Consider the following 14,337-nt stretch of genomic DNA (forward strand, 5'->3'; position numbering starts at 1 on the left):
CACGGATATTTCTTGGATTCTATATATACTGGTTAACTTATTTAAATATTTATGCCAATACACATTGAGCGAAGAATTTGAAATAACGCTTAAAACATAAGGACGCATAAAATAGCCACTCGGAACCACTGTCACAAGCCGGCGTTTCCGCCCGGCTTTATTTTGCGGTTGTGCACCCGCTCCGTCCTGGGCGAGCGCGGCGAGGAGACGCCGACGAGATCGAAACGACGTTACGACGCTGATCCAAGCCGAGCGGACGGGACCACAAAATGGCAGATTCCAGGGAGTTCAAAGCGAGGTTCACGCTGAGAGAGATGCAGATCTCCAGCCGGCCGGAGCCCCGCGCCCACGCGGCGGGCGGCTCGTCCGCGGTGAGGCTCCAGCAGCGCCGGCTGGTGTGCGTGGACTACCCCGCCGCCGTGTCCCGCGTGGACAAGATGCTGGAGACCGTGGGAGGAGAGCAAGGACTGGGCAAGGTCAGAGGACCGCAGCGCGCTGCTGAACGTTTCATTACAGAGGAAGGGCCCCGAGGGGCCCTTTTATTCAGTGTCTTATAAATGACTATGCCGTCGTCACCGTATGCGTTTAGTGCTGCATACAGTAGTGACACACACTCGATGATAACCCTAATGCTAATAATAATAATAATGATGATAGCAATAACAAATAACTTTTTTTTAAAATTTGTATAGCACCTTCCGTACGCAACATGCAAATGTCAGTGATTTACATTAATACAAATATATATTATTATGTTTAACTTCCTTATGTAGCACATTTCATACACAACCTACAGCTTAAAGTGCTTTACATTAATAGCAATGTATAAGAATAATAATTATAATAATAATCATAATAATGAGAATAATGTTTACCTTCTTTATGAAGCACATTTCACACACAACCTGCAGCTCAAAGTTCCTTACATTAATAAAAGGCAATTATGATGATATTAATAGCCTTTATTTGTATGGCACGTTTTATACGCAATATGCAAGTCACGGTGCTGTAGAGGCAATCAAATATAATGGGGGGAGAAAAAAAAGATAACAAACAAAATGCATTGAATAAATAATATGTTACTTGATTTCACTTTTGGGTCATCGACACTCAAAACTAGCATTTATTTCCCAAATTTCTACTTAACGTAATTTGAAAATGCTGCATTTATGATATATATTTTACTTGTGTTGTACAGTGTTTTTTAACTGGTCTCACTGTGCTTTTCTCTTACTATTTACCATATGTCTTTACTTCTAGAAAAAGGAAGTCACTGACATCTGCCGTCAAATGACGTGTATGTGTTTGGCCACTGAAATCTGATTATTTGTCCTTTGTCTTTCCTGAAATCCTCTCAGACTTACGCTGACCCCAGCAGGCGGCTGGAGCTGCGGTTCCGTCCCCAGGACCCCTTCTGCCACTCTCTGTGCGGAAACCGCTTTCCGTCCAACAACCTGCTGCTCAGAGTGCGGAGGCGGGTGCGGAAGAAGGACCCCGGGGACGCTCAGATCCGCATGGAAATACTTGGCGTCATCGGGACTACGTACAAATTCCAAGGTCTACAGTTGAAAGGATTAGTCAGAGTTCTGCGCCTATGGGTTTCCTTCCTAACTTTCCTACCTCTCACAGTGACAGGGTTCTGACCAGGTCCCTGAGGGGCTTGAATTTAATACTCAGAAACTTAAGTGCCGGAATAATTTTAAAATAGCCACTTTTGTGCTGAAGTGCTTGGAAAAAACCCCCCGAAAAAACAGATAATTGAAAACCTTTGATATTCCCCATGGGAACATTTTCCAGAATCGCTTTTATGACAAAGATGATTCCAGTGAAATTGAATCCAGCATAATTAGAAATAATACTTATATACTACTGTTATTACTATTAATACTTATATACTACTACTATTATTAATACTTAATAATATAATGTAAATTTCAATGACATTAAAAAAAAAATATATATATATATATATATATACCGTTACAAATTATTATGCAAATTATATTTTTCTCTGATTTTCCTTAATAGTCGATGCAAATGACAGTCAGTATAATATGTCATCAACCGTTAGGGTATAATTCAAATGTTATTGAACAACCCTCTCAATGACAACCCTCTCAATGACAACAGTATTTTTTTCAAAAATAAAAAACTCAAAACTCACTGTTCCAAATTATTATGCACAACAGAGTTTCAAAACATTTTATAGGTTGTAACGAACTGAATATAGTCCTTTGTTGAATTTGCAGCATTAGAAGGTCATATTTACTGAAATCAAAAGCTATTTCAGTCAAAAACATCTTAACAGGCCAAGTTACATGTTAACACAGGACCCCTTCTTTGATATCACCTTCACAGTTCTTGCCTCCATTGAACTTGTGAGCTTTTGGAGAGTTTCTGCTTGAATTTCTTTGCAGGATGTCAGAACAGCCTCCCAGAGCTGCTGTTTTGATGCCAACTGCCTGCACCCTCATAGATCTTTTGCTTGAGGATGCTCCAAAGGTTCTCAATAGGGTTGAGGATGGGGGCCACACCATGAGTTACTCTCCTTTTATGCCCAGAGCAGCCAATGACACAGAGGTATTCTTTGCAGCATGAGATGGAGCATTGTCAGGCATGAAGATGATTCTACGGAAGGCACGGTTCTTCTTTTTGTACCATGGAAGAAAGTGCTCAGTCAGGAACTCTATATACATTTTCACACCTTCAGGGATCCTAAAGGGGTCTCTCTCTCTCTCTATATATATATATGTGTGTGTGTGTGTGTGTGTATATATATATATATATATATATATATATATATATATATATATATATATATATATATATATATATATATATATATATATATATATATACACACACTCATAAATAATAGACAGTGAGACTAAAATTATATAAAATTTTCATTAATACAGATCACATTAAAAACAGATTATATTTGTTTTGCCCTGAAAATGAAAAAAAACAAAAACTGTGCTTGAAGAGTACTAGAAAGTCCTTGAATGTCATTTTGTAATGCCAGAATGAACCCCGATGGTCACATCCGCTGATCTTTATTCCCTCCAGGGATGGCGGATTTTCAGTGCCTTGCTGTACATTCGGAAGATGGAAAACACATGTCGCTGTACGACAAAATCATCCTGCGAAAATCGGAGAACCAGCAGTACTTTGAGCAGCCGCTGCCGTTCTTCCTGCCGCCGCCCATCTTCTCCCGCCTCGACAGCCCCGTGGATTACTTCTATCGCCCCGACAGCCATCACAAGTTAGTAGTCAAACAAAACTAAACCCAGGAAGTGGAATTAATTTTTATTTTATTTATTTTATCTTATCTTTATTTGCAAAAGATGGATACGGTTCATGAAATGACATCGACCTCTCCCTGAAACTGAACTCCTGCACGATGCTTGGAAAAACTAACATGTGTTCAGCTGACATCTGTTGAGTTTCCAAGGGCCGAGATAAAATAAATCTTTACGAGTTTTACATTTTACTCGTATCTGAATAGTTATGGAGAAAACAAACTAAATGTGTCCATTGCGAAATGTAAGTCATTAAAATAAGTGGAAGTTGATTGATTGTGATAGTGATCAATTTAGGAGAAATGGACTCAGACTGTCTGAAAATATCTAAAAGTAGGTGTGATTATTATTTTTTTAACATAACTGATAATTTATGAATTCTGAAAACAACGACATTACTAATCAGCTGCTCCTGCGTCTCACTTTCAAATACATTAAATACAACAATACAGTGATTATTATCTAAATCGTCTCTAACTAATAGCTCTTTCAGAGTCATTAACATTTGTCATTATGTTTCTGTTTTTGCTCAGAAATGCTAATCATTTATCTGTTTGTGTTTTTGAGATTTGGGTTTGGAAAATCTACGAGTAGTCTTAAATTTAAGCATCCTCTTGGAGGGGGCAGGCACAGGTGATGCTGCACAGAAAACCAGTATTCGCAGAAGAAAACCAAAATGTGCATTAACTCAGCAACGTAGCATTACATACCATATTTGCGTCAATATAATCCCAAATATTGTAAACGTTTTCCCCCGGGCTATCTCCGCTAAGAAACCTTGTCGTCTTCGCGTGTTGACGTTGCTTTCTAAAACGCAAAAATGCACCCCCCCCCCCTTTTTATTTTTTTTGTCTACAGCCAAGTCCCGACCACCAGGGAGAATTTCATCGGTTTGAACCGGGCGCGGCGGCCCCACAACGCCATTTTTGTCAGCTTCATGGACGCCGCCGTGCCGTCAGATTGCCTGGAGGCCGCCCGGGTCAACTGGCAACGGGTGTGCGTGAAAGAGTGCGACAGAGGGGCCGAGGAGTCCATGAGGAAGGTGAGGGGGATGCCTCGGCGACGTCCCGCTCGGCCTCCGCGGCCCGGGCTCTGACCCGGGCTCCGCGGCCCGGGCTCCGCGGCTCGTGCTCTACTGCAGCCGGAGTTTAAATACCTGACTCCGCCTCCTCCCAGCTGACGTGTTCTCTGATCCAGATCATCAAATTGGATTAAATGTTGTTTGGCCAGGCGACTGTGTTTCCCCTAATTATATATTTTTGAACCCTACAACCTGTTTTTCGAAAATTTCTCATGAAATTATTAAACGCTACCGGGGGAAAAAAATCCCTCTGGCTGGTGACCCCTGCTTATTTCTTTCGGCGTGATCCTCTTTTTACCGCCGCAGCGCTGTCTTATCTATTTTCCACTGCATCCGACTTATTTTTCCAAAATGTCCCCCCTGCATTTTTTTTTTTTTTTTTTAATTTCCCGACGGGTTAGGCAGTAAAGCAAGTAAAGAAAGTTACGTTACATCATCCGATGCGCAATTGTCCAGCTTTTTTTTTTTCTTTATCTTATCCCAAACCAAACACTTTGTGCCTAGATGTTTGAGAGCCGGCCCATCTGGTCCAGGAACGCAGTCAAGGCCAACCTGGACATCCACCCGGAAAAGCTGAAGCTGCTGCTGCCTGTCTTCGCCTACTACATGGTGATCACATCTCCTGCCTGTTCATTCCAAGAAATACACACAGCCAAGAGTTTTTATTTTAATTCCGACGTTGCGGGTTCGCGGCAGGCGCAATAATCAATCGTTTGATTTAGTGTTGGAACGGCACAGGCTTTAAAGCTGGATGCAGGTACATTTATTCAATAAAGACCACAACAGTTACTACTGTTATTAATAGAGATCCCAATTTGTCGTATTAGGAAAACTCTTTGTGAAAGTGTTTTACTTGTAAAGTGATAAAAGCGTCGAAACCAAAAAATACCCCATAGGTCTTTATTTTTAAACCTCAGTATCTAATACTGATTGTAACGTGAGTAAAATAGAATACTGGTGATTAGAAATGTCAGTTAAGCCAAGTGGATTAATTCAACCAAAAATAAATACATGATTAAATATTGACTTATAATTGTCTTATTTCTTTAATTGGAATGGTGTTATCAAGTAAAGCTGCAAGTTTCTCGCAGTTCGTAGGAGGCTCCACAGTCCCTCTGTGTCCTCGCCCCGAACTCTGAAACCCAAACCCAAACGTTTGTCCTGCGTTGGCTACAGGTGACTGGGCCGTGGAGGAGCCTGTGGGTGAGGCTGGGCTTTGACCCCCGCAAGAACTCAGAGTCCAAAAAGTACCAGATGCTGGACTTCAGGATGCGCTGCAGCACCAAGCACGGTGAAGGGGTTTAGCAAGTTAAACCAAAATATTACTTATTGGTGAATCATATATGATATCAACTATAATGAACCTGTTGCCTTGTCGTAAATACTTAACTGAGTAGTTCATACATCGTTAGTTATTATGCAACTACAAAATATGATGAAATGTGCCCGTGGAATATTTCGAATCAACACAAATATTTCGCCGACATGTTTCAATTTCGGGAAAAATCAACAAAAACTGTTAATTTTGACATAAAAGTGACTTTTACTGAATGAATTCTAGATTTGATCAACCCTGACAACAGTTTTATTATCGCTAACGTAATGGCTCATAACCAAAAACAAGCGTAGAGAAATTAGAATAGGTATTGGTACCGTTTAGAAAATACTTACGAGCAGAATAAACCAAATCATAGTCCAAAAATGAGCAATTCCCTCGCTGGGACTAATGTTGCGTCTCCTCTCCACCAGGGTATTCAGTCAGTGACATGCCGGTGAAAGCCAAGAGGAGCTCCTTGGACTACAGCCTGTCCATCACACTCAACAAAGCAGGTTGGTGGGCAAATCAATGCCAAACTGAAATGATAGGATTTTAATTGAATTATGCAAATTCAATTAAAATCATCTGTGTTTGACGCTACATTACCCATAATGCACGGTGATTTATGACCGCCCGCACCGGGTGGAGCGTATGTGCTTCTCGCTCACACTACCCGAAAAGCCTAATGAAGGCATGGAGGCCCAAAGGTGTCGTCCAGCCAATTCAAATTAAATAAAGGTTATTACATGACATTTTTATTTTTACGATTTTCTTTCATTAATTTCTTTCAGTTAGCAATGACGATATCCTTTATAGTGCAAATGAGATTTGTTACAATACAATTCATTACAAGTATATCCTAAAATAAAAAAAAATTTAAACATTTTTTTTGTTTGTTTAGAAGTTCAGTAGTTGCCATGTGTGTCTACACCAGCGTCACTAAAGTGAATACTGTACTTACTGTACTGTAGACTATACTGTACACTTCTATGCAGAATGATTGACACCAAATTCTGGGTTTGGCACACATTCTATCTAGTCATGCATGTGTGTGATCTTTACATTTGACAAAGCAGAAAAGAAGAATCTCAACTTGAACTGAAACGATTCAGTGTCTCCGGTGCACCGTGTCCCATCATCGTTCATACCATATGCACCGCATCTGCCCGATGCAGGTCCGATAACTATACGTTGCATCATTAAAGAGCAGCGTTCAGGTTGGCAACCCCCATGAACAAACACCTGGGGAAATTATCGACCAAGTCAATTAGAAAAATTGTCTTTTTCTCTTTTTTTTTTTTTTAACCCAGAATTACAGCTGGACTCATTTTTGTAATTCAAAGCCACGCCCACCTCACCATCTGACATTGCCCCCAAACATGACGTCACGTAGGGGAGACGGGACAGAGCTAGAGCTGCAGTCAGTGAAAAGTGGAAGGAAAAACAGAGGAGACGGAGCCGTCTGTTTTGAAAAGGTGTTTTACAGGGGATGGTAGCTCAGGAGGTAGAGCTGGTCGTCTAGTAATCCAAAGGTCGCTGGTTCGATCCCAGGCTCCTCCTGCTAGCATGCTGTAGTGTCCTTGAGCAAGACACTTAACCCCTAATTGCTCCTGATGGCTGCGTCCGTCGGTGTTTGAATAATTGTAAGTCGCTTTGGATAAAAGCGTCTGCTAAATGACTAAATGTAATGTAATGTAATGTAATGTTTATTTTAGATTTAGGTTTATTTCAGTTTCTTCCCGGTATGAAACAGAAACGGTAAACATAACTAAGAGACGGGCGCCGCCCCCGTCTCGTTCTTCAAAAAGACGGAGGGGAGAATTCACAAAGAGTGGATGGCGGCCGCCGATGGCACCATGAACCAGGAACACAGTAGGCAGGACGACGGCAGAGAGGAGTGAAATGGGTTTTCAATGGCTCTGCGGACGCACAGGGCTTTCCTTTGTCGTCGTTTCCTTCAATGAGGAAACGTAGGAAAATAAATGCATCCAAAATAAGAACACTTTTTATTTTTCTTTTGCTTGGAGAAGGGGGAGAGCCCAAACGCGTAATGGAGAGCGCTCACCCTCCCTCCGTGGCGCATTTGGGCACGGGTGGGGGTGTCATGGAGAGGCATTGCACCCCCCGATTCCCCCACCCCCGCCTCCTCCGCCACGGGCCTGCGTGGTTTGAACGGAGGACGAAAAAAAAGATACATCACACAACGCCCCACGAGCTTCTCAAACGGAACACCCCTTATAAGTGCGCTTCAGTGACCTCAGCTCTCTGAAGACGTTTTGTTTTTCACTCTGAACTGCGTGTGGCTGTTTAACGCTGGTGTTTGTGAATCAGACTTTTTTTTTTTTTTTTTTTTTGCCATGAGCTCATTTGGGCTAATTTGCATAGAACAGGGCCAAATGCATATGACCTAAGTTTTTAACAGGTTAATAACAGGTTTGGGATAGCCACGTAATCCTTTTGTGAATTCGCCCCAGAGTGTGTTTTTATTTCATATTTAAAGCAAGTATCCTAAACAGCTGTGAAACTGAGCGACCTGCCGACTGTCTGGCACCCTGCTGCTGCGCTGTGGCAGAGTCAGCGAGACTATGTTTACGCTGCATGATGTCACTGGCCGAGATGTTAAAAACAAGGAAAAAAGGCCAACCCAATAGCTCAAACACCTATATTTTTCCTGTATTTTTAGCCTTGCTGCCTGTACAATGTCTTTTATTATTATTTCTTTTAATCATCTTCTCCACAAGCAAAACAATTGGAAATTTATTAAAAAAATATAAAACCTGATTTTAAATCCCAAATTACGATAATGTGACTCGATGGGAATATTCTTCGACAGAATTTCTATCCCCTAGTAAGCTAGATAATGAACTTTTTGTCCTTGTTCTAATATTAATGTTCACGGAGGTCAAACTGCGTCTTGCGTCCTTCAGCTCCGCAGGCCGTCAGCGTGATGGAACTTCCCGCCCAGGAAGGTCCCAGCCGGCAGCCGGTCCCGGTGAGGTACCAGCTGAAGGTGAGGAACCGCGCCCGTGTTGACTCTTTCACGTTACATCACCAACGTGTGTGCGGGAAGCCCTTTTGTGTGTTGCCATGGTCACAACCAACCCTCTTACTGACACCGAGGAAAACGAAGAGATAAATGTCAAACAATAAACAAAATTTATAGTGTTTTACGTCTTTTGTCAACGAATCAAACAATTATATCGTACAGATTTAGACGAGGTTCGACAGATATTGATCTAAATAATGGATTTCCGACATATGGCGACATAAAAATAATCAGTTCATCAACACGTTGATGATAAAATGTTAAAATGTTTTCATTGGTGTGGCATTTTGATGATAATAATAATAATAATAATAATAATAATAATAATAATAATAATAATAATAATAATAATAATTATTATTATTATTATTATTATTATTATTATTATTATTACAGACGGGAAGGTGTAGAACCTCAGTTTATCTGTGATGGGTCAATGTTGCTGCTGCTTCCGGTAAAATTTCATCGGTTTCTCAGTAATTCCTGCTCCAAATGGAGATCGATATGGATCAAACTTGAACCGCAAGATATCTGAAACGTCCTCAATCCAATCCTAAACCAGTTGTCTTCTCGTAATACTTTAACTTAATCTTTTTCAAACATAATAAAGTTTAATTGTGATAAAATAATACCTGTCACTTTGTAACCTCGTATGGTTAAGAGTTTATATCTTATCTTCCTTTCGTTCAAGTCCAGTGGCCACCACCTGAACTGTGTACTCCTGTCAACTTGTGCATTTGCGTTGCGCCATCTTGGTGAAGTGGCTGGACCCCTAATAATAGGCCTTTTCTCGCTGCAGGAACTTGTTCATAGTTATAGCTTCAGTTTCATAGCTTTTGGACGAACTGTTCCTTTTTTTTGTGTGTCCGCACTGTAGAAACTGGGAACGTTCATAGTTCTAAGAACGCTGTTTTGAGGGACTTTTTTTTTTTTGAGCTGCCGCTCCAGGGCGGGGACCTACCGGCACAGGAGGAACCTTCAGTGACGTTAGTGCACGGTGATTGGTCGAACACATGAGCCAATGCAGCACCGGCAACCCGTGTAAAACGGTGACAACAACCGAAGCCAAAAATAATATGCTTAGTTTAAAGTAAACCAGTCTTTATTTACAAACAATTTATTTCCAAAACATTAACAAAAAAAAAACAGCGCCCCCCCACCACGACCTCGCCACAGACACCATCCTCGGTGCCCCAACCCTAACCCTAACCCTAACAGATATTAGTGGACTGATGAGGTGAAATCAGTTAAAGTTTACAGACTAATACAACACGGAACTCTTACTGAAACCCCATTGGCTGACGTCTCTTCAGCGAAGAGTTCCTAGTTCCCCTCAGGGAGTCCCCACAACTGTTTGGTCCAAAAACGCGTATTATAACCGATCTTTATTTGTATAGCACCTTTCATACACAACATGGGAGCAAAGTGCTTTGCATTAAAATAAAGCCATCAAATTGTAACAATAACAGCAACGCACAGAAGTAAAATTCATTTAATACAAAGTAGAATTATTAAATAAAATCAATATAATAACAAAATTAATGAAAAAAATGGTAAGAATAAGTTAATTATAGAAAATATTCAAAATTTAATTGAAGGGATAAAATCAAACAAGAAAAATGCATTAATAAAAAAACTAAATATTATACTCTAAACTAATATCATCAATATAGAATGTATTCTATACTTTTTATACGTTATACTCACTAATATTATACTTGATGACAACCGCATAATTCTAAGTCGAATGTTATGATGTTTTTTTGTCCAGTCCTGGACAGCAACTAATAGGAAGTGACACCCGGCAAAACAATAAAAGACAATTGATTCAGGGAAATCTTAACTGATTGAGGGGGAAAAAGTCAAATGGGACTGGACTATTTTGATGAAATTACTCTTGACAGCCCTTGTAGATATAGATCAAAAATAAGACTAATAACTACTCTACGCTGGTGACAGGTGCTCAATCTGATGGATTGATATGAACAAGGGAGAAGGATTAGAAGAGAAGTTCCCGCTGAACGGGACCCCATTTAAATCGCTTGATTCAAACGATGCGACGGGAGCGCAGGTCCGAAACGCGACACAAAAGAAGGAAGGGAAGGCTGAAATGAATATTTAACTGAGGGAGATTAACAAGGAGCCGAGTCAAGGAAACAAGCAACGTTTCTTTCTCCCTCCCCAGGACTCGTCGTATATTTTCCGAGAGGGGATGCTGCCGCCGCACAGACAGATGTTTTACCAGCTCTGTGACTTGGATGTGGAAAGGTACAACACGACACCTTCACATTCCCGCATTTGGGAATGTGTTACTGGTTCACTCCTGCGAGTACTTGTACCAAGAATTTGTCACGGTGGCGATTGGTGCGTTTTCTCTAGAGACAATTAGCATTAAAAAAGCATTAAACAGTCTGAAAGAGACAATGAAAAAAATGAATAAATATATATAATTATATTTATAATAATATCATAAATATTTATAATGATAATAGTAATATAAAATAATAATAGAATAAAAATCTAAAATAAATCACAGAATACAGACAAATCATGGTCGTATAATAAATATAATATTTATAATAAAATTACAAAAATAATAATATTAAATTATAATAGAATAAAAATCTAAAATCAATTGCCGAATACAGACAAATCATGGTTGTGCGTGTTCCCGCGCAGTATAAAAAAGGTGATCCAGAGGAACGACGGCGAGGAGAAGGTGTGTGACGAGCGGGACGGCTGGTGTCTGCCTCGCACCACGGACGACCTGAGGGACATCATCTCCGGCATGATCAAGGACGTGGTCCGAGCCCAGCGACCATGTAAGAGCCGCTCTCCTCCCATCTCCACCGCGCCACGGCTCTTTGAGTCCTTTCTTAAGATGGAAATGTCCCAATTTATCTTCATCCCATCTTCTCAAATGGGAATATTTCCCTGGTTCCTTTCGTCCTGTGTGATACAAAACTGAATGTCTTGGGGTTGTGGAAAAAAACAACATTTGGGCTTTGCGAATCAGGGATTTTTTTTCCCTGCATTTTTCATCATTTTCTGACACTTTATTGATAAAGCGAGAAAATAATCGACGGATTATATCGATAATGAAAATAATCGTTAGTTGCAGCTCTGCTCCGGACCCACCACCCGTTGTTACTGCAGTCCTATAAACACCACCACACTATAACTAAGCGACTCATTTCAATAATGTTTATGGAATCCCTGTAAGTGCTGCCTCTTATCTCATCCACACTGAAGCCACATTGAGGCTTCTTCTGGTTTGACGGAAGGAAACCGAGCCATTGTGACCGGCACGTTGAGATTCACATTTTCCTGGAAGCCTTATTTTATCAGGCATCGTATTAAAGTGGAAATCCATCGGATCGTCTGTGTTGGATGGATTACACTACTCCCGGAAGTCCCACAATTTAATTTGAAATGGCAATGTTTTTGTTTTTTTTCTCGATCATTTTTTTCATCTGTTATTAGTATAGTATATGATGATATAGTATTAGTATATGATCAAATATTTCCGGTGAATTTATTTTGGGTCACTTCCATTTTATTTGTATTATTTATAAAATTAATATTTTGTTAGTTTTACTGTATATTGTCATATTTTATCGTATACAATTAGCTGTTTTTATATTATATTGTGCTATATTTCCAGTTTTCACATTTTCCATATATTGCCGTTTTCTTTGTTATATTTTTCATTTATTTTTATTATTACCATTGCCTATTTTTTTAATGTGAGCTGCTGTGACTAGTATTTATATTATCTATCGATCTATCGATCTAACGATCCATCTATATATCTAGCTAGCTTCCTTTTAGCTGTGCTGTCAGCATGCTGGACATACAACACACAGTAATTGTTCCATTGCATCTAGGACAGGGTTAGTCTGCAGGTGGAGTTCAACTTCTCCACCTGCAATGCAGCTCTTTATTCATTCTAAAATCATCAAGAACTGCTGCAGTAACTCTGCCCTGTAGACGACCTGTGGGACGACGAGAGCACAGCTCTTTGTTACACAGAACCACCACCAACCCCCCTTTTTGGGGAACCATCTTACCACGTTTTGGTCTATAAACAAATAATCACTACTCCAGGAGGGGGAGAATCACCACGGTTAGACAAATAAACATAGAACCAAACAACAAGAAGTTATTTAGATCCAGGAAAACTGTAACAGCAATTTGGCACGTGGCCTCTTGGTGGAATAGTTATAGCAGTAAATGAGGGAGAGAAGGATGCAACAAGGAGGGTGCTGGGCTGCGTTCAAAGCAGGTGCTTTTTTATTTTTTATTTTTAAAGGGGCCACCTAAATGAAGCATAAAAATAGTTTTGTTTTTTTTAAACTATCTTAAGGATTACCACTTTAAGATGAGTTGCATTCATGGAGTTATGGGAGTTGTGGTCGGCTTCATTTTTGGTTGTCACTCCCCAGCGGTGCCAGAATTCCCGGTGAAGCGGCGTCGCTCCGGCCTGAGCATAAGACCCCGTTCCAAAGCCACCGGTCCCGCAGGAGACGGCGGCGACGAAGACGATGATGACGATGATGACGAAGAGGACGATGAGTTCCACCCCTCGGAGGGAAGTGAAAACGAGATGGAGACGGAAATGTTGGACTACATGTGAAAGTCAACGTAAAGGACCTTTCTCTGCTTGGATGAACGGAGCCGTTAGTGTGATTAGTGACCCGTGCCACATTTGATGTGTTTTATTGTTAAACTGTAAATAAAAAGAGGTGTTTTTTCTACTTGGTGTCATGGACTTACAAGTGAGTAACTAAATAAATGCTCTGTATTTCATATGTTGCCTTTTCAAGTCCATCTTGGGTTTACTTAACCAAGGTGTTCCAAACTTTTGAACATGGGGTGTATCATGATGGCGTTACTCTAACCATGATTTCACATGCATCATGAATAACTACTATATAGACATCTTTATTGCTGATTAAAACAGAAATGGTATTGGCGTCAGCTCGTGGCCCGAAAATGGGGACCGATACCCGATATCCGTTGATAGGCACTAAGTGTGTATAAAGGTCAGGCAGATGTTGCACAACATGAGGTTTTTTTTTTTCGGGGTTTTTTTCACTTTTTGTATGTAAATGTATGCATCTGTACTGTATGGGGGGAGTGTCTGGTCACTGGGTGCACGTAGCGTATGTCTAGGGTCAGCTGTATATAAGGCCTATGTTGAAAATAACCAACATTTGCAGGTGTTTCCGGGGTTTCCGGAGCCCTTTGTGCGGCATCAGCCTCAGCAGCTTCCGTAAGTCAGTCATGTTCCTTAACTTCAAGTTTGTAGTGTTCTGTACCCTCTAGTCTGTCATGTTCTATAACCTGAATTCTCTAGTGTTCTAGAACCTCTAGTCTATAGTCTTCTATAACCTCTAGTCCGTAATGTTTTATAACCTCAATTCTCTAGTGTTCCATAATCTCCAGTCTGTAATGTTCTATAACCTCTTTTATGTAGTGTTCTATAACCTCTAGTCTGGAATGTCCTGTGACCTAAATTCTCTAGTATTCGATAACATCTAGTCTGTATTGTTCTATAACCTTAATTTTCTAGTGTTCCATAACATCT

At 40.4% G+C, this 14,337-nt stretch overlaps 1 protein-coding gene across 1 annotated transcript; it reads left to right on the forward strand.

The window, feature by feature from the left end:
* The first annotated feature begins 209 nt into the window (after nt 1-209).
* gtf3c5 (general transcription factor IIIC, polypeptide 5) lies at nt 210-13,444 on the forward strand. The gene is made up of 11 exons (XM_080017305.1): nt 210-476; nt 1,359-1,557; nt 3,070-3,265; nt 4,161-4,344; nt 4,888-4,992; nt 5,560-5,674; nt 6,133-6,213; nt 8,629-8,711; nt 10,933-11,015; nt 11,427-11,569; nt 13,193-13,444. Exons 1-11 carry the CDS (start codon nt 270-272, stop codon nt 13,381-13,383), a joined length of 1,587 nt encoding a protein of 528 aa, XP_079873431.1. The 5' UTR covers nt 210-269; the 3' UTR covers nt 13,384-13,444.
* Nucleotides 13,445-14,337: the final 893 nt, after the last annotated feature.

Source organism: Zeus faber, assembly GCF_960531495.2.
Source record: "Zeus faber genome assembly, chromosome: 17".
NCBI lineage: Eukaryota > Metazoa > Chordata > Actinopteri > Zeiformes > Zeidae > Zeus > Zeus faber.

Excerpts from the sequence above, each read along its gene's own strand:
- gtf3c5 (XM_080017305.1), top strand. The coding sequence starts at position 270 with ATGGCAGATTCCAGGGAGTTCAAAGCGAGGTTCACGCTGAGAGAGATG. Across the intron at positions 477-1,358 it reads GAGAGCAAGGACTGGGCAAG|ACTTACGCTGACCCCAGCAG; the intron begins GTCAGAGGACCG and ends AAATCCTCTCAG. Across the intron at positions 11,570-13,192 it reads GGTCCGAGCCCAGCGACCAT|CGGTGCCAGAATTCCCGGTG; the intron begins GTAAGAGCCGCT and ends GTCACTCCCCAG.